This window comes from Telopea speciosissima, chromosome 11 (assembly GCF_018873765.1).
Source record: "Telopea speciosissima isolate NSW1024214 ecotype Mountain lineage chromosome 11, Tspe_v1, whole genome shotgun sequence".
Classification (NCBI taxonomy): domain Eukaryota; kingdom Viridiplantae; phylum Streptophyta; class Magnoliopsida; order Proteales; family Proteaceae; genus Telopea; species Telopea speciosissima.
The window spans coordinates 22,061,015-22,087,018 of record NC_057926.1 but is presented as its reverse complement, the minus strand read 5'-3'; the positions used below and the strand labels follow the sequence as shown (position 1 = coordinate 22,087,018).

The 26,004-nt window shown below is 43.1% G+C and overlaps 1 protein-coding gene across 1 annotated transcript; it reads left to right on the top strand.

Annotated features, from left to right (window-relative positions):
• The first annotated feature begins 23,408 nt into the window (after positions 1–23,408).
• LOC122644875 lies at positions 23,409–24,266 on the top strand. The gene has a single exon (XM_043838248.1). The coding sequence runs from the start codon at positions 23,409–23,411 to the stop codon at positions 24,264–24,266; it is 858 nt and encodes a 285-aa protein (XP_043694183.1).
• Positions 24,267–26,004: the final 1,738 nt, after the last annotated feature.

The following is a 26,004-nucleotide window of genomic DNA, read 5'->3' as shown; positions in this document are numbered from 1 at the left end:
TCTAATGGTTGTTTCGTAATTATTTCCTCTTGTATCGACGACTGCAGGTCCATTACTGCTAATTGCATAGCTGCTTCTTCGATCACGAGCTACAAATCAAATTTTTGAGCTTCTTCTATTAATTGTTCACTTACGACCAAAGACGCAAGGGATGCAGTCTGAGATTTCCTGCTTAATGCATCCTCCACAACATTGGCTTTACCAGGGTGGTACAGGATTTTGCAGTCATAATCCTTTACCAATTCCAGCCACCGCCTCTGTCTCATGTTCAGGTCCTTTTGGGTGAAGAAATACTTCAGGCTTTTGTGATCACTGAAGATTTTACTCTTTTCACCATATAGGTAATGTCGCCAAATTTTCAACGCGAAGACTACCACCGCTAGCTCCAAATCATGAGTGGGGTAATTCTTCTCGTGTTCCTTCAACTGCCTGGAGGCATATGCAACTACTTTACCTCTCTGCATCAGGATGCCACCTAAGCCTGTTCTAGATGCGTTCGTATATACCACCATTCCTCCGGTTCTGTCCAGAATGGTCAAAATTGAAGCTGTTACTAATCGGTTCTTCAATTCTTGAAAACTCTCCTCGTATGTCTCATTCCATTCAAACTTAGCACCCTTCCTCGTGAGTCATAGGTGTTGAGATACGCGAGAAATTCTCAATGAATCAGCTGTAATAACCAGCCAATCCTAAGAAACTTCGGATCTCGGTGGCATTTTTTGGAGTCTCCCACTCGAGGACCGCTTTCACCTTACCGGGGTCTACTTTGATGTCATCTTTGGTGATGATATACCCCAGGAATCCAATTCGGTGAAGCCAAAATTCACATTTACTGAACTTCGTAAAGAGCTGGTGTTCCCGTAACCACTGCAACACGAAAGTAAGGTGTCGCACATGCTCTTCTTCATTCTTACAGTACACCAAGATGTCATCAATAAATACTATGACAAACTTATCCAGTACATCATGGATACTCTATTCATCATATCCATGAATGCTGCCGGGGCATTGGTTAATCCGAACAACAACACTAAAAATTCATAATGTTCGTACCGAGTTTGGAACGCCGTTTTATGAATATCACCACTTTTGATCTTCAGTTAATGATATCCTAACCTAAGATCAATCTTAGAGAAAACTCTTGCTCCTTGTAGCTGATCAAATAGGTCGTCAATACACGACAACGGATATCGATTCTTGATTGTCGGCTTATTCAACTCGCGATAGTCGATACGGCCGCATACTTCCATCTTTCTTACGTATGAACACAGTGCTCCCCAGGGTGATACACTGGGTCGTATAAATCCCTTCTTCAACAGATCTTGGAGTTGAACGTGTAACTCTTTAGCTCGATTGGTGCCATCCAGTATGGTGCCTTGGATACCGATGCTGCACCAGGAATCAGATCAATCATGAACTCTATATCACGGTCCGGTGGCAACTGAGTCAGATCTTCTGAAAATACATCAGGAAATTGTCTGACGATGTGGAGTTCCTCCAAGGGTTTTATCTTCGCCTCCGTGTCTATCACAGTGGCCAAAAAGCCTTGGCATCCTTCTTCTAATAACTTCCGCCCCTGGAGTGCGGATAATGTTATCCTTCTGGATTTCCCCCTTGATTCACTTTGATAGGTGAAGTCTGACCCATCTTCCAATTTAAATTTTATCTTTTTCTCCGCACATAAGACGTTTGCACTATAGGCGGACAGCTAGTCCATGCCTAGTATTACATCAAAATCATTTCTATTCATCTTTGTAAATCGTGCGGCTAGTTTCTTCCCACAGATTTCAATTTGACAGGGATCGTAGACCTCCTTCAGACTCACGACACTCCCTATTGGTGTGCTGACTACTAACTCATGCCCAATATCTCTTGGTTATTCTTTCATCTTACTTGCAAAGGTTGAGGAGACGAAAGAGTGGGTTGCGCCCGAGTCGAATAATACTCGTGTAAGTATGGTTGAGACATTCAAGGTACCTAGGGTGCTTAGGTAATTTAGGTTATATGAAGTAAGCCAATTATTCCCTATCATCAAGTAGTGTTCAGCAACATACCTGTCAATACGTTGGGATTCACCTCAGCTTCTTCATTTGTCAAAGCATACACCTTTCCTTGCATCCGATTGTCCTGTGATTGAAAAGGCCTAGCGTAGGGCCGGTTCTACAGATTGTTGCCATATCCACGTGATCTACAATCTCTGGCCATATGTCCTTCCTTGTTGCACAGATAACACTTATAGGGTGGAGCAACAGGTGTTGAGGCTTTGCTTGCTTGACTCGTTGTTGGTTGAGCTGGCAAAGCTGCTATCATCGCTTGACTCTTAGTAGATTGAGCAGGTCGACTGAATGTGGGGCAGAAAGGGGTCTATCCCACGATCGGCCTACGGTATAGAGTCGGAGTAGGGCTTGAACTTATTCCTCGATAAACTTTATTCAGCCATCCAAAAGTTTGAAAATTATTTGGCCTTTTATTCAATCCAGGCCACATCACAGTCTTTTCTTTCTCCTTTTCTTTGAATCTATCCTCCATTTACTTTGCCTTATGAACCATTTGGGCATAATCCCGAATGTCCATAATTGACAAAACTGACCTGATCTCAGTTTTGAGTCCCTTCTCAAATTTCTTGGCCTTACTAACTTCCCCCTTCAGGTGCTCTGGAGCAAAATGGAACAGATCTTTGAATCGTTGCTGATAGTCTAGTACCGACTTAGTTCCTTGCACCAATGCAATAAATTCTGCTTCTTTTCTGTCCTTAAAGCTCTCAGGGAAGTAGTTCTTGAAGAAAATCTTTTTGAATTGTGCCCACGTGGGATTTGGGTGAGCAGCTTCCAAATTAGGCCTGGTCGCCTTCCACCAAGCTTCAGCTTCATTCTACAACTGATAACCCGTACAAATAATCTTTTGTGCGTTCGTGCACTCAAGTACTTCAAATGCCTTTTCTAGGGCACTGATCCATCGTTCTGGCTGCATTGCCTCAGAGGTTATTTTTGAAAATGCAGGTGGATGAAGTTTCTTGAATCACTCCATCACCTTGGCAGTGGAATTTTCCGCTAAGTACTGAGGTACCGGTGGTGGAAATAGCACTGGTCGATTGGGTGGTGGTGGTGGTGCTCATAGTTGCAAACTGTGCAGACATCTAACCAAGCAACTCTTATTGTTGTTGCATGGTTTGCGTCATCGTGGTCATGAATGCAGTCACATCACCGGCTACCACACTTGGCTGAGGTGCTGCTGCAGTAGCTTGTGCAGCCGCTGGTGCCTCTGATGAAGCAGCTGATGCCTTAGAGTTTCGAGCCTCAGCCCCATTAGGCAGCTCCACCTCCGGTACAACTCTAGGTTGTTTACCTTTTCGACCTCCACGAGAACTTCTAATGTTGACCATTGTTACTTCTCTGAAAAGAGGAGCGAGTTCAATATCCCAATTCATCTATATGGATCAACAGTTGTTTCCTAGCTAGAAGATACTAACCCAGTCCACAGTTCCAACGAGTATCCTGAGTCATACCAGTAAGGTGGATTGCTAGATTTATTGTCTCGATTTGTTAGGTGATGTGTTTCGTTGATTGCTTTGTGTTTCTCGATCTTATGCATTTTATGTGTCAATATGCTATGCATGGCACTAATGAGAGATTTCAGATTTTTAATAAAAACTTTTAATTAATTACCTGCTCTAGTAGGCAAGCATCTCTAGCTTCTTCCCGGTCTCGAACTCTATTGCCAGTAGAAATTCTATGTCAGCTATTACCTCTCCAGGTAGACTCAAAAAATGCTCTCGATCCTCGGGTCCACTAATGGCTGTGATAGCCAAGTAAAAGTCCAATTGATTGTCAACCCAGGGTAACACTAATCGTATTCGTCTCAGTCTCTCTCGTAGATGTCTAATATAAAGCATGATGTCGGGGTCACCACCTCGAGTCAACTAATCGGTCCTATCACATAAAATAGTTCTAGGCATTAGGGTATACTTAATTAAAAGAATTAAGTACACGACTATTAAAACTTAAATAATCAAAGATCAATGAAACAACTCTTGGGTTGGCTCGAGGTACCTTTACGTCTAAGTGTTTCGATTGACTAGGAGCCCTATTAGGTCCTATTCTCAGCTATCCTAGGCCTAGGTTTGGATGAGATCTACGCTTCCCACAAGTACTACATATGCATTACAACATACCTATGTAATTATGTCCAGTTTGCATAGCAACAGTCCAGTCAGTTCGTACATTATAATAGGCAAGCATAAAGCATATGAATAATACACACCATAAGCTGTAATTATACATACAAATATACTCACAAATATGAAGTAAACTAATTATTTATTTTAACCTAATCATATAGATTTTCCCTAATCCCAATGTGTTGCATTTGTAAAATTTTCACTCTCTTGAACTTATGAAATCTAAGTTCTTAGGTCATTAATTATTTATTATTATATTTTATTAATATATTATTATTATTATTTAGTAAAAATAATAAATTTTTTTCCAGTCCTTGGTTTTATGTCCTATGGGGTTATTATGCCCAAAACTAGGGTCCTCATGTGCAAATACTGTAATTCTACAAATTTACCATCATTGGGCGATGTCTCTGGGCGTTGCCACATCGCCTAGTGCCATAGCCCAGAGAATCGGGCGTAGGGTTTTTAAATCCGAGAATGGCCCACTTTGACTCCATTCTCTTCTAACCTCTTCTAAACACTTAGGGAATAGTCTTGGAGGGTAGTAGGGCCTATTTCACCCAAATTCTTTGCAAACCCCCATAATTTACACGAGCTTACACGTGTCTCGGTAAGTTTCTTCTCCACATTTACCTCTTTGATCACTTACTTTATTAAATCAACTCCTACATTAGGTTTTCTCTTTTCCTTATCCTAACCTAACCACTTTTGTTATATATATTTTTTTACTTGTTGTAGAAAATGTCTACAAGCCGCCGTACCACTCAAAAATCGATAGCCCAAAAGAGGCTACGGGTCGAATCTGAGGAGTCTTCTTATTCTTCAATTCAACCATCATCTCCTAGAGAGGATTCATCTTCTGAGGAGCCAGATTTTGATCACCATCTTTTCTCTAGGTATGAGCACGCCAAAGAATGGAAAAATTTCACCTCTGTAAAGATAGTAAATGGCCGGGTGGTACGAGTAGAGGACTTCCACCAATATGGCCTCTTTGCCAAATTCAATGCCCTAGGCTGAGCATCGATGCTATCCCCTACCGACCCTTGTTATCCCAACCTGGTTCAGTACTTCTATTGCAACTTGATGCCATCCGGGGCACAAGATTTCACACTTCTGAGTAGGGTACAGGGAGTGGATATCAGATTGACCACTACCCTTCTAACAGAGATCTTGAGTTTACCAGACACAGGGGAGATGGTCTACTACCAGCCCCGCATGGACATTTTTGATATGTTCTCTTTGGAGACTAGGAGGATAGTATTCAAGGCTTTGACAGGTTTAGGAAACACTCCTAAGTCTGAGACTGCCTACAAACCTAGTGCCAGGGTGATCAGTAGGTGTGTAACCTACAATATTTATCCTAAGGGTGGAACCAAGGGCAGTATTTCTATGATGAGAGCATACCTTACCTACTGCCTCTTGGGAGCTGGTCAGGGGGGTCTAGTCATCAACCTCCCTTATTTATTGCTTCAGGTGATGCTTTATCATGCCCGAAACCCAGCTGATGGGAACCTTCCCTACGGGAGATTCCTTACCTTGGTCTTCCAATATTTTGGGGTCCCATTGGAAGACGAGTTTATTGATAGGGTCCGATCCAGACCTATAGATAAGACTTCTATCTTGAAGATGCAGGTGCCTGGGGAAGATCCAGTAGTGGATGAGGAGCAGGTGATGGCTGAGGATATGCAGCAGGGCAAGGAGCAGGGTGGTGATGCATAGGGTGAGGGTCAGATTGGAGAGGAGCAGGGAGACATTGGAGTACACTCAGGGCATGTACACAAAGGAGCAAGGGTTAGATCCAGATGATCTCGAGGGCTTTGACACTCAGTTTACAGATTTACCCACTTATGAGATGACCGACGCCACTAGCTCACAGATTCCAGGTCCTTCAGAGTGGTCTTAGATGATGGCACATTTCCAGAGCCTTGGCACTCAACTCTCTAGCTTGGCAACTAGAGTGGATCAGGGTTTCACTTCCTTAGAGACGAGGGTGGGGTCTGTAGAGTAGCGTCTAGATTTCTGGGATAGGTTCTACAAAGTTGACTCTCGCTAGACTCAGCCTCCGCCGAGCGACTTGCCTCCTATAGAGTAGTTCCTGCAGTACCAAACTTTCGTGCTACGTGGTTTTGACTACTGTTATTTTCTTTATGCTTATGTACTTTTTCTTTCTTTGTTTTCAGTTTATGTACTTGTTGGATTGCAGTTATGCAATCAAACTTTTTTAACTATTACCGAGTTAATGAAATTCTTGCATTTTTACTTAATTGCATCTACTTCCCTTGTGTTTTTTTTTAATTCTTGCATGTGTTATTGTTTAAAACTTATTAGTCCTAGTCTGCAACCCATAATCGTAAGAAGAGCCTCAGGCTCTGATACCAAGCTCTGTCACATCCCAAACCACCCCCTAGGAGGATTGGGTAGGTGACCCGAATTGCGTAACGGCAATCCGCCAAATCCCACGGATCTAGAAGCAGTGCTTACGATCATGGAACCATATCCACATTTTAACCATAAGTAAGATCAGAGTAATGTAAGACGTCTACAATTCAAAAGTAAATGGAAGTATAGCAATACGGGAAATGATGATAATATATATATATAAAGTCTTGTTTGATACATCTCCCGAGCACACACAACCCACAACAAAGAAATAAAAGCTGATAAGTACATACAAAAATATATACAGGGCGAGCATTCTCAGCCCCAAAAAGAAAAACAAAAGTAGAAGCTACACGACCAAGTTAGAAATGGGATAACTCTAGAAAACTCAAAAGGAGTCCCCAGTCAAAGCATCACATGCACGCTTCAATGACCTTCATCCGTAATGATCACCGAGAACGTATGCAAGATCGGTATGACCTTCGTCGAGGTCCACACCAACATCATCATAACAACCAAAACTCTCCTCCTCGAGATAGCCCATCATGCCACACCCGCATCCACCTGCAGGATCATCTAAGAAAAAATATTGCATAGCAGAGTGTGAGTCCCACTGAGCTCGTGAGCAAATAACATCAATCATGTATGCACATGCAATCACAATTCATAATTTATATGATCCTACATGATATGCAAGTCCAAATTTTATAATTAGCTACCTATCATTACAACTAAGTCGGGTCTGTGCCACTACAATCCCCAATACATGTATCCCTGGTGTAGGCTTCTAACCCCTTCCCGCGATACATCCATTGAGTAGTCAGAGAAGACTGGTCAGCCCCCGCATTCGTTCACCAAGGTCGGCCCGACCAGCCCTCTGTGATTAACCTGAGGAAACAACCGTTTCTTCTCTCATTTTCTTTTCTGGCTTATAGCCCATATGCACCATTTCGGTGTTCATTTATTCTTTTTTTTTCTCTCCTTGATAATTGCCCCTCAGGTATCCAGCACCTTAACCCCTATTGGTAAGGGTGCGTAGTACGAGTGATGAAACTCTAGCCCCATGTCTATATGGCATCGTATGAGTCAAACGGTGTCAACTATACCCCATAATATGGGCTACCACAGGCCCCATTTCCAAGCCGAGTATGGCATCTAGTCTAACAATCACAATCATCATATAGAATTCACAGTGTTTATCAACAACAGTTATTATACAGTGATTTGACTAACTTGAATTATATGTAAATAACTCAACATCCATGATGCAATTATGAATAGTCGGCATCAAATCATAATTGCATTTGCACATACGATAGTATCATTCACTCACCAGTACTTGGCTCGAGGTACTCAGTCACAATTTCAGTTCCAGCAGATGTCTGGTTGTTGTCCCCGAGCACAGGATCAAGTCCTAGATGTAAATCAAAAGTTGCCATGTTAAGTTATCAGTCTGTCATTAGAAGTCCTAGGGTTACCCTAATCTTACTAGGTTGACCCAGGGTTCATTTGGTTCTCTCTTAGAGTCACTGAGCCTTACACCGGGCCTTAGGTGCATAGTCCAGCGCATGGGCCAGTGTTTGTGGCACAAGGGCAAAATGGTCATTGTCGTGTCGCACTCGCCTTTAGGTCGAACATAATCATAATGCTGTCCACAGCATGCCCTGCTATAGGACCAAGCACAATAGTGATTCAATAACCAGCGGGGCCCACTAGGGTTCCAAATCATTTCCATATAAGGACAGATGTGAGGAAGGGCTTTTTGGTAATTTCTAACCTTCCCTCAGTGTCCAGGGGGTATGTGGGTGAAATCCCCCATGTCTGTCCATCATTCTAGCCAAATTTCCTTCACTGGGCGTTGGCTCTGGGCGATGTCTGCAGCGCCCAGTGCATCGCCCAGTGCCAGTGAATCGATGCAGGCTGAGTTTCCAAGGCTGGGCTTGCATGGTTGGGCTCACACCTAATCCTCTGCATGTTTAGGGAATTAGGTAGCCCCAGTGATGGCCTACATCATGGTCCAGAGGGTTTTTCCATCAGGCTCACTATTAGGCTGACTGTGGCTGCCCAAGTAGCCTGGATGAATAGTGTTTAGGGTTTTGGTTAGGCTTGGATTTCAGTTCCAGCCTTGTATATGGCTGAAAATACATGAATCAAAAGGGTTCAAAGCTGCATCCATCTAAGGTTAGGGTTGTGCAGCCTTGGCCAACACCTAGGGTTCCAAACCACAGATCAATAGGGTCATCTGGCAGTTCAGGTGGGCACAGCCAGATTTCGGCCACAGAAACAGCACATCTAAATGCTAAAAATGTATAAAGATCTTAGATCTTCCATGCACAAGGTCTGCATGGTTGATCTGGACTAACACTGGGCAAACCCTAGCTAGTCTGGGCTGCCCAGGGAGCAAACCACTGTGAAAACAAGAGAGGGATAGGGAGCAGTAGCATATAGGAGTATTTTATACCTGCACAAGGCTAGGAGAACTCGGATCCAAGGTGGTTGCAAGGCTTCAGCAGGTCCTCCTCCCTTCTTCTTCCTTCTTCCCTCTTCTTTTCCCTCTCTTTCTCTCCTTTTTCCTCTCTTTCTCTCCTTCGGATTCAGCAGAGAACAAGAGCTCTAAATGACCTCAGGTCATGCCTATATATAGGCCCAAGACCACTAAGGTCTATTTGGCCAAAAGTCCCCTTTTTAAAAATTAGCTTTTGAACTGATTCTGACTAGTTCTGGGTTCTCTGGTGAGGTCCACACTGAACCAGGGGTATGAGGTGGTCCGTCAGACTCCCCTCTATCAGTGGAGGGTGCCCATGGTCATGTTGGGTGGTTCCCCCATTTATAATAATTAAAAATGTGTGAAAACAGCCACTGGGTGATGTCTCTAGGCCTTGCTGCATCGCCCAGTGCCATCGCCCGGAGAATTCCAACAACTGAATTCAAAGGGATCAGCACAGGGGTTTGACCCTAGGTCAGGGTATTGTCCCCACATGCCCATTAGGGGTTTTTACATGATTTTTTAAAGGTGGGTCCCACCATTATAGGGAGGAGAGAGATTACCTGGGGTTCAAACCATACATCAGGCTGTGAGATGTGCAAGAGCAGGGGTCCACTGTCCATCTTCTCACAAATATAAAAGAGGACATGCACAAGGTTTCTTCATTGATCCATGTCACTGGAGTGATGCTCCACAGTGATCCTGGTTACCTGATCAGGGGTTCCTGTCCTTAAACCAAAATTCTAGCTTGTCAGGGGCAGGGTTTGACATCACCCCAGTAGTTGAAATCAGTGGAGAACCCTTGAGGATGTCATCCTATATGCCTGTTAGAAAATGGGTTGCAGACCCATGCAACTACACTACTCACCGCCTGATGTACAGTTCTAACTCCAGGTACTCCCTCTCTTACCCAAATATGTGGGGCCCACACCTGTTCAGATATGTGTTAGACCTTGGAAGGGGTATTGGTACCATGCCCAAGCCATAGGAGGGGGTTCGATGTCAATTCTGGGCAAAATCTTATGTTATGAATATAAAGAGTGAGAGCCACTCTTCATTTGGCTTTGTTAGCCCTATAGTGGATCAAATCACTCTTGGGCTTGGATTGTTCGTGCACTCTTGCTCTTCATTCCTATCCGAGTGGAATTTTAAAAGAGATCTTCAATTTTTGAGTTTTTCTTGTTATTTTGATTTTCCTTTGTTTCTCCATTATGTATGAGTGAGACGACAAAGCTTTAGCATCGTGATTCAGGAAGGAGGTGATTCAGCTCATTGTCCGGAGGTCAATCCGGATGAGGATGTGTTGACTGATTGTGAAGAGTCTTCAAGGGCTTCATGGTACGAGGGCCAGTTGCTCAAGGATACACCATCCCATATCTATAGCAACTCCTGGAAGGCGCCCAAGGTAAGCCTTTGAATTCATTTTTTTGGATTTGGGATGTCATGTTGCTTACTTTGAATTGGAATTTTTGCTTGTAATGCCGTGTGTTAATCTCTGTTAATTCTCTTAGGCTCTGTTGTGTTGTGTAGTTCTCTGTGTGATGCCTAAATTGTGTGGCCATTATTAACTCCATATAGCTTGTGATTGACCTCATTTGGGACTAGGTTTATTGGGGATTGGTTGCCTTTGATGCTCCTTGATGTTTCAGTCTTAGGGTTTATTATATGGATTGATCTATTTTAAAACAGCTGCTTAGTTTGACCCATCAGGGATTTTGAACTGATTATGGTATTGCTGTATTGTTTTGATGTGCAGGAACCCATGGCCTATAATAAGTATGGGTCATGCTCCACTACTCTGAGCTGGTGTAGCCAACTATGTGGGGCTGTTCGGCAGCGAGTCGTGGCAGCCAGCTTCGAGGATCTAGCTCTTCTCCAGACTAGGTCCTTCAATACGTCCTAGGTACAGGCCCTGGCTAAGAGGTGGTGGCCCACTACTTATACTTTCCATCTGCCTTTGGGCTCGATGATAATCACACCCCTCTGCTTTTCTTGTACATAGGCCTTTCTTTTGGAGGTGAGGCGGTGATAGGGTACCCTAAGGCGTGGGAGAACGATGATGAGGAGCTGAAGAGGCTTCTTGGGTTGCTTCCTTCTGAGTCTGACGTTGCGGAGCAATGGTTCCATCGAGAGTGGGACAAGATGACAGTAATCGACTCATCCGATATCGAGAAGCTAGACCAATAGGCGAGGTGCTTCATCCTCTACTTCCTGGGGAACACTTTGTTTTGCACCAACAGTATGAGGATCCACATCTTTATAGTGTAGTACCTCAAGGATCTGTTGAAGGTGAAGAAATTCGACTGGGTTGATGACACTTGGTTTATACCAGAGGTAATATGGTATTCCTTCCTTGTGCTTTGTATTATATTTTCTTGTATTACTTGTACTGATGTCTGCTTCTTGATTGCAGTGCTGGTGCTATAACCATTTGGGAGTACGGGCTCCCAGGTTGGTATCCCGAGATAACTCCTTCTTTCTTAGGGCGGGGATGTGGTTGTCTGATAATACCCGTCCTAAGGAGAGGAAGGTACCAGTGTCGGTGGTGATGGAGGTGTTGGACCAACTCTCCCCACAGGAGGTATGAACCTGCTCTGTGCCTCTGATCTTGTTTGTGTTGCTTTACTTCCTTGATATCTGACTCTGACTTAGATTTATTTGTGTTGGCAGGTTGTGTGTAAGCCTTTTGAGTCTCTCAAGCTAGGTGTGCAAGCTCGACTAGAGGCTACTAGGAGGCTCGTGCTACGGTGAATGGTCTTTGCTAGGCCATCTGGGTATGCCTTATATTTGGGGGCCCGGGCCTATAGGCAATGGCTGAGTGTTTAGAGGCCTTGTAGTCCTATAAAGCCTCCTCGCTTCATGCTTGAGCTAGAGAGACTCTCTAAGAGGGAGATGAACCAGTTCATGAAGGGTGTTGATGCACGGACCTTCGTTAAGCCTAACTCGTGGGGAAGTAACTGCGGTTATAGGGCGAAGGAGCTGATGTATGTTCGATTCACTCCTTTGGGTCCGCAGGTAAGTCTCGAATACCTTTGCTTTTCGTTCTTCCCAATTTGCTATTTTGGTTTCTAATTGTCTCTTTGTATGCTCAGGCCCCACCTGGTATCGAGCCTTACGAGGCTAGGGAGACCACTGGTACTGGTACTACTACTGCTGGGTGTCCCAGTTCATGAGGCCACCTCGTTCAAGTCTGCTCCTGGGGTAGTACGTTCCCCTGCTAGCGATATTAGGGGTAGATCATCGTCGGCACCCCTCATGTTAATACAAGTTGTTGGATGCCTTCTTCACAGTTTCTGGATGGTCCTTCGTATGTCAGGGCAGGGAAGTACCTATCCCTCAGCCTTCTTTATCTGTTGGTGGCTTTCCTTGTGGCTTTGACTTTGTAAGTACCTCTACCTATGCTTTGCAATTCCTTTCTTGTGTGATTAGCTAACCATCAATGTTGGTGTAGGTCCTTGGTTATAGATATGATGATCTATTGGGGATGGTTGCTGCTGATGAGCACATTTATGTGTGAAATCTTAGGGCATATAGCATACATTTTACCACATTGGACAGAGTTACTTTGGTGCTTTCTTGTACTTTTCAAGTTTTGGGCTATTTTGGGCTATTCTAGACTATTGGGAGCTGCATGTCCCAAGTTACACGTAAAGTTGCCATTTTTCTTTCCATGGCTGTAAAGAAGACTAAATTTGGAGCAAGTTGGACGTGACGGAACGCAAGTACGCATTTGTTTAGCCCACCATATAGTTCATTATTCTTTTCAGCCTAAGAAAGGATAATGGGTCAAAAAGGAGCCGTAGTGCAAGCCCATAGTCATTCTACCACTGCCCAAGGACGTTTTTGACATTATAGAAGATATTTCTAAGCAATGGTGGAGATCTACTGCAAGTACAGGGCCATTTTGGTAATTTTGTATTTTTGAAGAGAGAGAAGGACTGCTACCCACATGGAGGGACCCACACTACCACTAGATTCCATAATTTTGAAGGGCCACTACTATCAACGATTTTATTGCACTGCATTTAATGCCCCCTGATTTTTAGAAGACACATTGGGGATTTTGTTATTTGGTTGAGTGGAATCCTAATCATCATAATCCTAATCATCACTCTCTCTCTCTCCTCCAACTTTTCAAGGGCATTCCTGGAATTTCACTTGGGATAGATTTATTTTGAAAGATATTTTTTCATCTATGGAAGGTTGAAAAATCAAAGATACTTTGATTTTATTGCTTGGAGAAGATGTCTACAAAGAAAAGGAAGCACAAGTTAGAATTAGAAATTTACTTTTCTAGAAATAGAAGGCTTATGTAAACAATATTCTCTTCTCCCCCTCTTTCTATTTTTTTCTTTTTCTTAGGAGCCAAGGCATTGTAAAGGAGGAAGGAGAAGGGAATATTCCCTATTTTTGGATCCTCTTCTCACACTCTCTCTCCTCTCCATGATTTTTAGAAGGACACGAGCTCCAAAATCATGGAGCTCCTCCCCCTCTCCTCTCTTCTCTTATTTCTTCTCCCCTTCCCCTATAAATACCCCCTACCTCTCTTATAAAAATTATTCATTCATTTTGTGAAATTTCTTCTCTTCTTTTCCTTCTAAATTGTGATTTTTGGCTTTCTAGTTTTTTATTTTGATTTCATAAGATTAGTTCTTTCTAGTTTTTAGTTTTGATTTCATAAGATTAGTTCTTTCTAGTTCTTAGTTTTGATTTCATAAGTCTAGTTTAATGGTTGTAATAGATTTAATTCATGCTTTAATGTCTTCAATATGGTTGTAATAGTTCTAGTGTAAAGCTTCCTAGTATAAGTTCCTATGTTGATGACAAGACTTGGAGATTTAGAAGAAGAAGTCATGGTAAGTTTATTCAAGTATTCATACAAGCAAGTTCAATCCGGTTCAAGCACATCAAGGTACCTCATTCTCTAAACCCTTAACCTCATTCTCCCTCTCCTCTATCTCATTCTCTCTCTTCTTCTTCTTCTCCCTCTATTTCTTTTATTTTTCTTTTATGTGGTTATTTTGTTTATGTGGATGTGTGGCTGTGTTTTTATTACTTCGAATTTGCATTAGTTTGATAGGTTTCTTTTATTCCTTTATTCCTTTCAATTTGTGTTAGTTGATAGGTTAGATGCTTGTGAGTTAGGATCCGTTAGTTTCATTGCCATTAGTTTATTTAGTGCTTTAATTAATTTTGGTTCACTTTGCATTACTTTTAAGTTAGTTAAATAGAGTGGCGTATATCTCCTCGTGTTTGACCCGTAGCTATGATTGACCCGTACGCTTGCGGTTTTATTTTAACTCAAACAACAGCTTTGAAGCAGTTGGCTGCCTCACAGAGCGAGAGGATCCTCTAGTTGGTACATTGTTCATTGCATTATTTTGATGTCTGCATGGTTAGTATGTGTAGTGGAAATGTATGAATGCTAATGCTGTTAATGTAATGCAGGAGGGTGACATTTTGGGGTACAAGGCAACTACCAATCGGCTCTAGAAGGAAAGGGATGAGGCCTTGGCTGCTGCCCAGTTTGCCCCAGCTGTAGAGGTTTTGGTGCTAGAGGCTCCTGCGATCCAGATCGATGATCCCATGGATGACCAGGATGCGAGGGTGGATGATAAGCGGGAAGAGAGTGGGAGCAAGAGCGATGACGACGATGAGGACAGTGAGGATGATGAGGAGGAGGAGTCCGGAGAGGATGAGGATGGTGGAGATGATGTTGATGGGGGCCAGTAGTTATGTCCTCGCTTTTGTTTTTGTTTTTGAAGGATGTATGGATGAGTAAAAGTTTTGGGCATTTGGGTCCTGTAAATTTTTTGGATGATTTTTTTAATCCAATTTTATTTGATCCATTCTATGGTTTTTGATCAAATGTGTGGTTGGATAGGTCAAAATAGGATGTATAAATGTGAGTGTAATGCAAGATGGTCCATCGTGACCCTATGATATAGGATGATGTGTTGGGACGGCAGGGACCCACTGGTGTAGCGGAAATGTACAGACTCAACCTAAGATGTAAAACACAGTATTGACATCGAATTCCTGTCGATCAATAGTGAAAGCTCTTCTTTCGACATCGAGAGTATAATTATGAATGTCGAGTGCCATTTACTGACTGTCGAACCAGTTTAGACAATAAAAGGACATTGTTAGACAATGAACCACTTGGGATCGACATCGAGCTTGATTCTTCGACAGTGTGTCGTTGTCGATGGGGCCATAGTTCACTGTCGAATCGGGGACTTTCACTGTCGACCCCTTGTTTTCAATTCTGATTTGTTTCCTTTTTGAAATGCCCAGTTACGAGATTTTTTTATTTCTCTTCCCTTCTTGAGCCCTTGCTCATCCTTGGGGCTATTTTAAGAGACTTGGGGAGTGTAGAAACTCTCTACTCTTTCTCTCCATGCTCTTGGGGTGTTTCCTTGGGATTTTTCCTCTCCCTTGTTGTCTATTTTGCTGTTTTTGTTATTTTATTCACTAATGGACAAGGCTTTGAGTTCTTGGATGGATTCCATGTTGAGAGATGATCGTGAAGCTTTGGGGAGAGTACATCTCTAGCTTCTAATGGGTAAGAAGAACATAACGCTTACGTGGGGCTTGCTCTGAGGAGTTTCTCGCTATTGGATCCCAGAAGCTCATGTGTTCCACTTTGGTACAGTTGAGGTATGTCCAATTTATGAAGAATTTTGTACATGCTTTCTCTCTCCTCAACATGGTGCTATGATACGCCCCCTCTTGAAGGACGACTATTCCAAAGACATCATGTCCTTCTTTGGTTTGGAGAAGGGACATCTTCCCCACTTTATGGCATGTTCACTGTATTGATGTTTTGGTGAATATTCACCTCTTTGCGGGTCAACATAGGGGTGACCATGGTTTAATGGAGTGTAAGAAGAGGACCTTTGTATTCTGTGTGATTACTCAATTCCTTCTTCGCTCTGGTGCTCGTGGGGCTTCCCCTGTGTTGATGGAAGTTGTTAAGCAAATCCAATGAGGCAGCGACATCATTCCTACTGTCTTGTAGGAAACGATGAGACGGTTGATTGTCTTGAGTGGAAGCAAACTCCTCATACTGAAGATTTTGCTAGTAGCCCTTGCTTGCTGCAGGCATTTTCTTTTCTTCTTCAGGTGATTTTCTTTTTCTTTTTCCATACATTTGGTACTATCCTTACATCCATTTGAATGGTAGGTTTGGCTTTGTAAGAGGCCACAATTTGTAAAGCCGATGAGAGGAGACTTCAAGATTAAGCATTATCGTCTCCGTTCGGTGGTGATGGAGTATTACCATTGGGATTCTTGGGAGCATGCTCTTTCTCGTATTTCTTATGATGACATAAGCTGGGGGTGTTCATGGTGGCTTGTTGATGCACCGGTGCTGAATTCTTCTGGATATAACTAAGTGCGCCTGATGGGTTGGTTGTGTCGACAATTCAGACTGACTCAAGATGTGCCCGAAGACTTGGTGAATTTTTATCCACCAGAACATTTGGACAAGGAGTTGGTGGGAAGGATTGCGAGTTTATGGTGATCTAAGACAATATTGAAGACTGTGGGAGCTGTTGATGATGGCGGGATGACTCCTGAGTACGAAGACTGGGTGAAGACCCAAGGAAAGAAGAAAGAGAAGACTGTATGGAGGACACTAACGTGGGAGCGGAAGGAAACTTCAAGCTCTTCAAGTTCCAAGCGTTCTAGGGAGGTGGAAGAAGATGATGGTGAAGGCACAAATGATCTAATTGTTCTGAAGGCAAGGATCGCAAAGTTGAAAAAAAAAAAAGTGAAAGATTTGAGCTATTAGGATGTTTTGATTGCCAAGAGTAGTTCTCTTTTTTGTTTTTTGAATTTTACATTATGCTTTTTCTTTTGCCTTATTGAGCTTTAAACCTTAAATTTGTGATTGAACTTTGAACTTGGTTGAATGATGATTTTTTATTTTATTTTTGTATTTTTGATGTGACCAGTCCTGATGTTTATTTCACCAAGATGCCGACGTACCCTCAAGTTTTCAAGGGATCAGGTCGAACGTAGTCCCATTGTTTAGGAAACTTTTTAGACATTGTACTTCTTGATTTGATCCATATTTATTATGTAATGGAGTTCGATCCCATCTAGATCCACTCACAAACTTCTTGGCCAAGTAGTATTTCCTTGATCATATAGGGGTCGCTCCAATTGGACCTAAATTTGCCTCATGGATCATGTATGGGGGCTCGTTGCTCCTTAAGTATTAGATCACCAATGAATAGTTGGCGTGGTATAACCTTCTTGTTGAATGTTCGTATCATCATTTGTTGGTACTTCTTCAGATTGTTAATGGCGCGCATCCTCTTTTCGTCAATGAGATTTAGTTCTTTGAATATGGCCTTGACCAATTCTGCTTCTTGAATTTCACTATCCATCAAGACTAGAAGAGAGGGTATCTCTAATTCGACTGGAAGGACTACTTCCATTCCGTAGACTAGTGAGTAGGGTGTTTCCCTAGTCAAAGTTTGGATGGATGTTCTATATGCCCAAAGTGCATAGGGCAGCTTATTGGCCCAATCGTTGTACTTATCGGCCATTTTCCGTATTATCCTCTTGATGTTCTTGTTGGTGGCTTCCACTGCGCCATTAGTTTGAGGTCTGCAAGGTGATGATGTATACCTTTGAATGTTCATCTTGTCACACAATTTCTTCACTTCTCCCCTAAAGTGGGATCCTTGATCTGATATGAGTTTTTGAGGGACTCCATATCGGCACATGATGTTGTTGCTTATGAAATTGGCCACCTTAGCTGCCGTTAGTTTGGCATAAGACTGTCCTTCCACCCACTTCGATGGCTACTAAAATATATTCATGACCATTAGAAGATTTAGGGACCACTTGGCCGATGATATCAAAAGCCCCAAGAGGCGAATGGCCAGGGTGAACTTAGGCTGTGTAACTCCTAGGGTGGTGTATGTATGAGGTGCCGAATATCTGGCACTTGTGACACTTTCTCATGTATTGCGTACGAGCGACTTCCATGGTACTCCAGTACCCTAGTGTGAGGATCTTTTCGGCCACCATCTTTGCATTCATATGACGCCTACATATGTCATGGTGGATTTGATCCATGACTAGCTTTGAGTGTTCTTCATCAACACACAACAGTTGTACCCTGTCGTATGATTTCTTGTATAGGATGTCCTCTAGTCGAATGAATTATGTGGCGTACCTTCTCAAGAAACATTTTTCCTTGGTCGTAGCATCCTTAAGGTATCGTCCTTCTTTAATGAAATCCACTATGTTTGCATACCATGGTCTTCCATTAACCGTCAAGGCATGAATGTGAGTGATGTATGCCGGTTGATGTCTTTGATTGATCGAGAATGGGTGTACCTTTGTTTCGGATTCCATCTCAACCATAGATACTAAAGTTGCTAGTGCATCGGGGAACTGGTTGTTGTCTCTTGGCAAGTAGGAGAAGGTAAACTCTTCGAACTCCCTAGATAGTATCTCCACATATTCTTGATAGGGAATTAACTTCTCATTTTTAGTTTTCCATTTTCCTTGCATTTGACATATGACCAAGGAAGAATCGCCATAGACTTCTAGTCTCTTGGGTCCTATTGATAGGGCGGCCTCCTATGGCACAAGCTTTGTACTCAGCCATGTTATTGGTGCATTCAAAATTTAGCTTAAACGCCCAGGGCATATGGGTTCCATCGAGAGTGATTAATAGTATGCGGACTCCACAACCCTTGTGATTGGCTGCTCCATCAAATAGTAATTGTTAGACCATGTTGGTGTCTTTCGGCTCCAATTGTACAATATCCTCATCTGGAAATACATCTTCCAATGGTCTACTTTTAAGGGTTAGATGTGCTGATAAGTGATCTACGATTACTCATCCTTTGATTACCTTTTGAGTCACATATTTGACGTCAAACTCCGATAATAAGAGCAACCATCGTGCTAATCTCCCTCTCAAGGCAGGTTTCTCGAATAGGTACTTGATTGGATCCATCCTCGAGATCAGAAACACCTGGTCGGCTATGATGTAATGCTTCAACCACTGGTGGCCCAAATCAGTGCAAACCTTCTCTAGTGGTGCATATCTGGTCTCATAGTCCATAGATTTTTTGCTCAAATAGTATATGGCCTATTCTATTTTGACATCTTCTTGATGTTGGGCCAGCATTGCTCCCATGGCCGTGTCAGTTACAGACAAGTATAACAATAGAGGTTTCCTGAATATCGGGGGTGCCAATACTGGCGGGTTGGCCAAGTATTTTTTGATTATTTCAAACGTGGCCTGACATTGCTCATTCCATTCCTTTGGCTCATTCTTCTTGAGTAGCTTGAAGGTTGGTTCGCACACCATGGTTAAATGAGAAATGGATCGACTAATGTATTATATTCTTCTAAGAAATCTTCTAATTTCTTTTTCAATTTTGGGTGGTGGCATGTCCAGAGTCGCTTTGATCTTGGTAGGGTCGACCTCGATGCCCCTGTGGCTGACTATGAATCCCACGAGTTTTCCTTCTGCGGTCCCAAATACACACTTCTGGGGGTTTAACCTTAGCTTGTATGTCTTAATTCTTTCAAAGAATTTTCTTAAGACTTCAACATATCCCTCACATTCTTTTGACTTGACGATCATGTTGTTGACATAGACCTCGACCTCTTTGTGCATTAGGTCATGCAAAATGGTGGTTGCCGCCCTTTGATAGGTTGCCCCGACATTCTTGAGCCCAAACGGTATCACCTCGTAACAGTATGTTCCCTATTGAGTTATAAAGGATGTCATTTGCATGTCTTTAGGTGCCATCTTGATCTGGTTGTATCCTGAGAACCTATCCATAAGGGATAAAAGAGCATGTTTGGCCATATTGTCTACGAGTATGTCAATGTGCGGTAGGAGAAAGTCATCCTTCGGGCTTGCTTTGTTCATATCCCTAAATTCTGCACACATTCGGACTCGTCCATTTTTCTTGGGTACCGGCACAATGTTGGCCAACCATTTAGGGTATTCAGTCACTTCTAAGAATCTTGCTTCAAGTTGTTTAGTGACTTCCTCTTTGATCTATAAGATCCATTCCGGCCTCATCCATCTAAGTTTTTGCTTTATTGGTTTCATCCTAGGATATAAAGGCAAACGGTGTGTGACAATATTGGTGTCAATTCCAGGTAAGTCATCGTATGACCATGTGAACACTTTCATGTATTCCTTTAATAGTTCAATCAGAGGTTGGACCTCTTGTTCATTCAAAGTTGAGCCGATTTTTATTTCTCTTGGCAATTCTAATGATACTAAATTGATGGTTTTAAAGCTCTCAGGCATTGGTTGAGCTCTTTTTTATTCATTTTATTGGATTATTTTTAGGAGATCAGGTGGAGGGTCATTAAACATTTTGTCCTTATTTATGTAAGCAAGAAGAGGCACAATGTAACTGGAAGAAAGTAATTCATTGAAATCAAACTCAAGGTCTACATCGGACTCAAACATAGACTCAGAAGAACTAGAAGAAAAATTGGACTCGGACTCGAACTTAGAACTGGAACTAGAAGAGCTGAAATGTAAACTAGGACTAGGACTATAACTGTCGATGCCTTCGTAGAAGCGATTCTCCAAAAATTGGGTCCAATTGGGTATAGCTCCTTCAAGTTGGTATATCATCACTTGCGGGTTTGGATTCCAATCTTCAGGACTGTCTAATGCTGCGATCACTCCTTCGAATAGGTCCTCAATGTGGAAAGAAGCCGCTTCATCTTTCTAGTCTTTGTTGGAGTCCACATGATCTTCTTGAAGGATCTCCAACTAGTCCATTTGATCTGTAAAGAAGATTTCAAGACCTGGTATTAGTTATTGAGAAATTTCATCGTTCCAAGGTTCATTAAATCCATAATAAGGGAGGGTATCCCCTTCTTTGATGAAATATCATTGAGAGTTGTAGGATAAGGTGTAGTGACATTTATCTTAGCTTTTGGGTTCTTTGACTTCTTTACCCTCTTGTACTTCTCAGGGTCCTCTTTGTACAATTTTTGCATGTAGGCTTTGCTTCTCTTTCTGGACCCGTTTAAAGAGATCTGCTTTGGTCAGGGCATAGCATAGACCGTATTACTCTTTGTTATGAGAGGGTAGTATGAGCTCTGAGGTTCCTTGGTGAGCCTTTCCAAGGCCCATACCTGGAACACACAGTGTCGAACTGAAAACTGGCTAGCTGAGAGTCTGGTTCTTTGCTAGCCTCTAGATTGGCAAGCACGCTTATCACCTCAGGATCAGCAAAGATGGTGACAACCTTGTCATTGACTATGAACTTGAGCTTCTGGTGGAGAGAGGATGGCATTGCCCCGGCTACATGAAACCATGGCCTTCCAAGGAGCATATTAAAAGATGAAGCGATGTTGATGACTTGGAACTCGACTTTTAACTTAGTCGGGCCCATGGTGATTTCGGTATTCAAAATTCCAATGACATTCCTTCTAGTATTGTCATAGGCTCTCACTCATGTGGAGGGTTGTAGTTTCGATGGGTCAATCCATATATGTTGGATGGTTCGTAGTGGGCAGACATTCAAGGCCGAGCCATTATCCACTAAGACTTGAGGAATTCATGTTACACCCATGCCCAAAATACACCCTAATATCCCGGGCCAAATTGAATTTTTACTGACGGGTGTCACCACGATGCCAACGGTCAACACATGTGATTTTGGACCATAACAGTCAAAGGGAAAGCTCGAACACAAGGATTGTATTCACATCTTGATGGGCGGTTGGACCATACAATGGGTAAGTTTTGAACCCTAAATGTTTGGTATACATACCCCCTCGAAGTCTTTGATGTGTGGGCCAAAGCCCCACATCCCCTACTATTGATTTTGGCCTTAATAGCAGGAACAGAACCACGAACGGATCCACTACTGGTGAATCCGTCCGATAATCCGTCCATGCTGCCATGCTGGTTTTATGTGTTTTCTTGTGTGGGGCCCACATGCCTGTGCTCCGGACACCGTGGCTAAGTCCCCAGACATGGTGGACCCCCACCCTTACCCTCGTTTGCATTGTTGGGCCATGTATGTGGGCCCACAAGGCCCAAATATGATTTTAATGAGTTTTAGTGTTAAAGGCCTAAACCAAACAAGACTTAAGACCTTAGCATTTGAGGTTTTAATGAGGGTACCTGTTACACTATACTTCCCACTTTAAATCATGAACGTACGCGTGGACTCGCCAGGAGATGTGACTTGGAAGGCACGCCTACAAAGTCCCACGCGTGTAACAATTGTGGGGGGATGGCTGTTAGAGACCCCCTTGAGAGAAAACTCCCACCTGGATTGGGAATCCCGGAGACAAAGGGGGACCACATCCCGAATGGAAGTACCAAAAAACCGTGTAACGAGGAAAGACCATGGTTAACAAAGAATGGGCTACTGTAGATCTCCACCAACTATATAAATATAGGGCGAGCCCCTCATGAGGGAGGATAATTTTTTCTGTAATAATCAATAAGAAGAATGTAGTATTCCAAGGCTGGTTTTTTGTATTTCTTTGGTTCCATCATTTTCCATAATTTTCAATCTTCTATAACAGTTTAAGAACTGTGTTTGTAACGAGGATTCTCTCCAGTAGAAATTCTTCTACAACATTTGGCGCCGTCTGTGGGATCCGGAGACAGAAACCTACGAAGATCCCACCATGACAAACACGAGAAATCAGGCAAGGGTCACACGATCCATGGCTGCCGCTGCTCCCGCTGCTATTCCCCCTCTGGGACCTTCAGTCGCCGATCTAGGAGGAGCTCCACCGACAATTCCCTATCAAGAAGTGCAAAATCATATCTCAGAAGATCCGGAACCGTCATATTTAGTTGAATCACAACCAAGATTTCCAAGAGATCCACCACGTTATGTGATGGTGGAGCAGTTCAATGCAATGTAGACTCGCTGGGATGATAAGATCAAACAAATGTTGGAAATACAACGTGGCCTTCTGCAGGGGATTCCTGTACCCCCACCTCCATTATTGAACAGAGAAAGATCTTATTCTCCAGAACTCAGCGAGAACCACAACAACGCAAATAATATTCGACGGAAGAACGGAGAGATACCAGGAGCCGCCAAGAATCAGGATTCACATATAACAAAGATTGAGCAAGCCTTGAACGATAAAGTCCTGGAACTCTAAGATCAGCTACAAGAAGTCATAAAGGGAAAGAACCTGGCCTCAATCCATAATTTCCACTTCACAACAGATCTTGCATTTACCGATGAGGTGCGGTCTGAACCTCCCCTAAAAGGCTTCAAGATTCCAGCTATAGAACAATACACTGGCATTACCTACCCGGAGGATCACCTGGAAACTTTCAAGTCCCTCCTATTCTTCCAAGGCACATCAGACGCTATAATGTGCAGAGCCTTCCCCTCCACCCTGAAAGGGGCAGCGTGCCAATGGTTTTCTCATCTTCTGCCACGATCTCTCTCTAATTTCACTGACATAGGTCGGGCATTCCTGGCTCACTTTGTGAGTAGCAGGGTACACAAGAAGACGGCCATCAATCTTTTGGCTATAAAGCAGCAGCCGGAAGAGTCCATCAGAAGTTTTCTTACAAGATTTAACAAAGAAGCCCTACAAGTCCAAAACTTCGATCCAATGGTGAAGTTTCAAGCTCTGCGAAGTGGAGTCAAAGATATCGAGTTGAAAAAGTCATTAATGATGGACGAACCAGAAGATATGTATGAATTATTCTCGGGGTGTGAAAAGTATAACAACCTAGCTGAAGTCCTTGCGGCAGAGAGAGAAGATAAAACTGAGAAGAAAACTCAAGGGAAGAAGGAAGAAATCCCCCATGAGTTCTGCGTGAAGCACAACCGAGATGATGAGGATAGAAAGAAAAGGAGAGATGATAGGAAAGCTTGGGTTCCTAGGGCCGTAGAGCGAGAATTCGAGCCAAAATATACGGCCCTGACTCACCTTCGGGAACATATCTTGAACGAGATCAAAGATCAGGCCACACTACATTGGCCAGCCAAAATGGTCAAGCCAGCCCATGAGCGTAATAAGAATAAGTACTGCCGATTTCACCGAGATCACGATCACGATACCGAGGAATGTAGACAGTTAAAGGATGAGATAGAGGCGCTTATCCAGAGGGGACATCTTGGCCGATTCGTCAAGAAAGAGACGAGTGGCCAAAGGACGGACTATCAAACTCGGGAACCTGAGAGAAGGCGAAGGTCACCCCCCAAGGTCGATAAAGAATAAGTTTCCCGAGGTAAAAACCACACTGAGAATGCACCCTTGAGAGAGATCACCACTATATTTGGTGGACCTGGCTTTGGGGGAGAAACCTCAAACTCCCAAAGGCAACATGCACGAAATGTGCTGTAAACCGAGACTATACTCAAGAAGAGGAAAACCAGCAACCAAATAACCTTCTTTGACAAAGACCTGGCAGATATACAGACGCCCCATGATGATGCTTTCGTGATCAAGATGGTGATTGCCAACTGCACAGTAGGGTGGATCTTGGTAGACAATGGGAGTTCGGTAAACATCCTATATTATGATGCCTTTGAAAAGATGTTCCTGAAATCCGAGATGCTGAAAAGAGTAGAATCCCCTCTCTATGGGTTCAATGGAGCCCCGGTCCAAGTTGAAGGAGCGATTGAGCTACTGGTCACAATGGGGACAGAACCTAAGCTCTCTACTGTGATGATGAACTTTTTGGTGGTAAAGGTGAATTCTGCGCATAATGGGATATTGGGACGCCCTGGTCTCAACACTCTACAGGCAGTGGTTTCAAATCCCCATTTAGTCATGAAATTCCCGACTGATCAAGGGATTGGGGAGTGTCGAGGAAGTCAAGTGATGGCCCATCGTTGCTACGAAGGATATCTGAGGGCCAGGGGGAAGGAGCCGCAAATGAACCTAATCCATTTGGATGATAATCGAGATATCAAACAGCCAGAAAGAAGTGAACCAGTTGAGGACCTGGCTGTAGTAGAGATAGTAGAAGGAGATGCCATGCGCCTTGTCCAGATAGGTGCCAACCTGACCGGTGAAAGGAGAACCGACCTCATAAACTTCCTGAGAGCTAATGTAGATGTATTCGCCTGGTCTGCCACTAACATGCCAGGGATAGACAGAAAGATAGCTGAACACAAGCTCAGCGTCTACCCCAATGCCAAACCAGTATTCCAGAAGAGAAGAACCTTTGCGCCAGAACGACAAGAGAAAGTGATTGAAGAAGTAACCAAGCTACTTGATGCAGGCTTTATTGAGGAAGCCATTTATCCGGAATGGCTCTCAAATATTGTAATGGTCCCCAAGTCCAATGGCAAGTGGCACATGTGTATTGATTTTACCGATTTGAATAAAGCTTGTCCTAAAGACTACTACCCTTTGCCTCGCATTGATTTATTGATAGACGCCACAGCAGGCCATAAAATACTTTCTTTTATGGATGCCTATTCAGGGTATAATCAGATCAGGATGTATGAGCCTGATATATTAAAAACTTCATTCATCGCGCGTAGAGATACATATTGTTACATCCGCATGCCCTTTGGACTAAAGAATGCAGGAGCCTCCTACCAACGCTTGATGAATTACCTTTTTAGACACAAAATTGGCTGGAACGTGGAAGTTTATGTAGATGATATGCTTGTAAAAAGCCTGAAAGCACGAGATCACATCACAAATCTAAGTGAGACATTCCAAGTCCTAAGAGAAAGCAAGATGAGGTTAAACCCAGCTAAGTGCGATTTTGGAGTCACATCTGGGAAGTTCCTCAGTTTCATGGTCTCAAGAAGAAGAATCAAAGCAAATCCGACCAAGATTAAGGCTATACTAGAGATGCATCCACTAGGAAGAGTCAAAGAATTGCAGGAACTTACAGGAAGAGTTGCAGCGCTCGAAAGATTTATCTCAACCGCAGGGAACCGATGTCTACCCTTCTTTAAGACTCTCAAGAGTCGAGCAGAAGAGCGGGGGGCTAAAG

Coding starts and splice junctions, on each gene's coding strand:
- LOC122644875 (XM_043838248.1), top strand. CDS start 23,409: ATGTGCAGAGCCTTCCCCTCCACCCTGAAAGGGGCAGCGTGCCAATGG.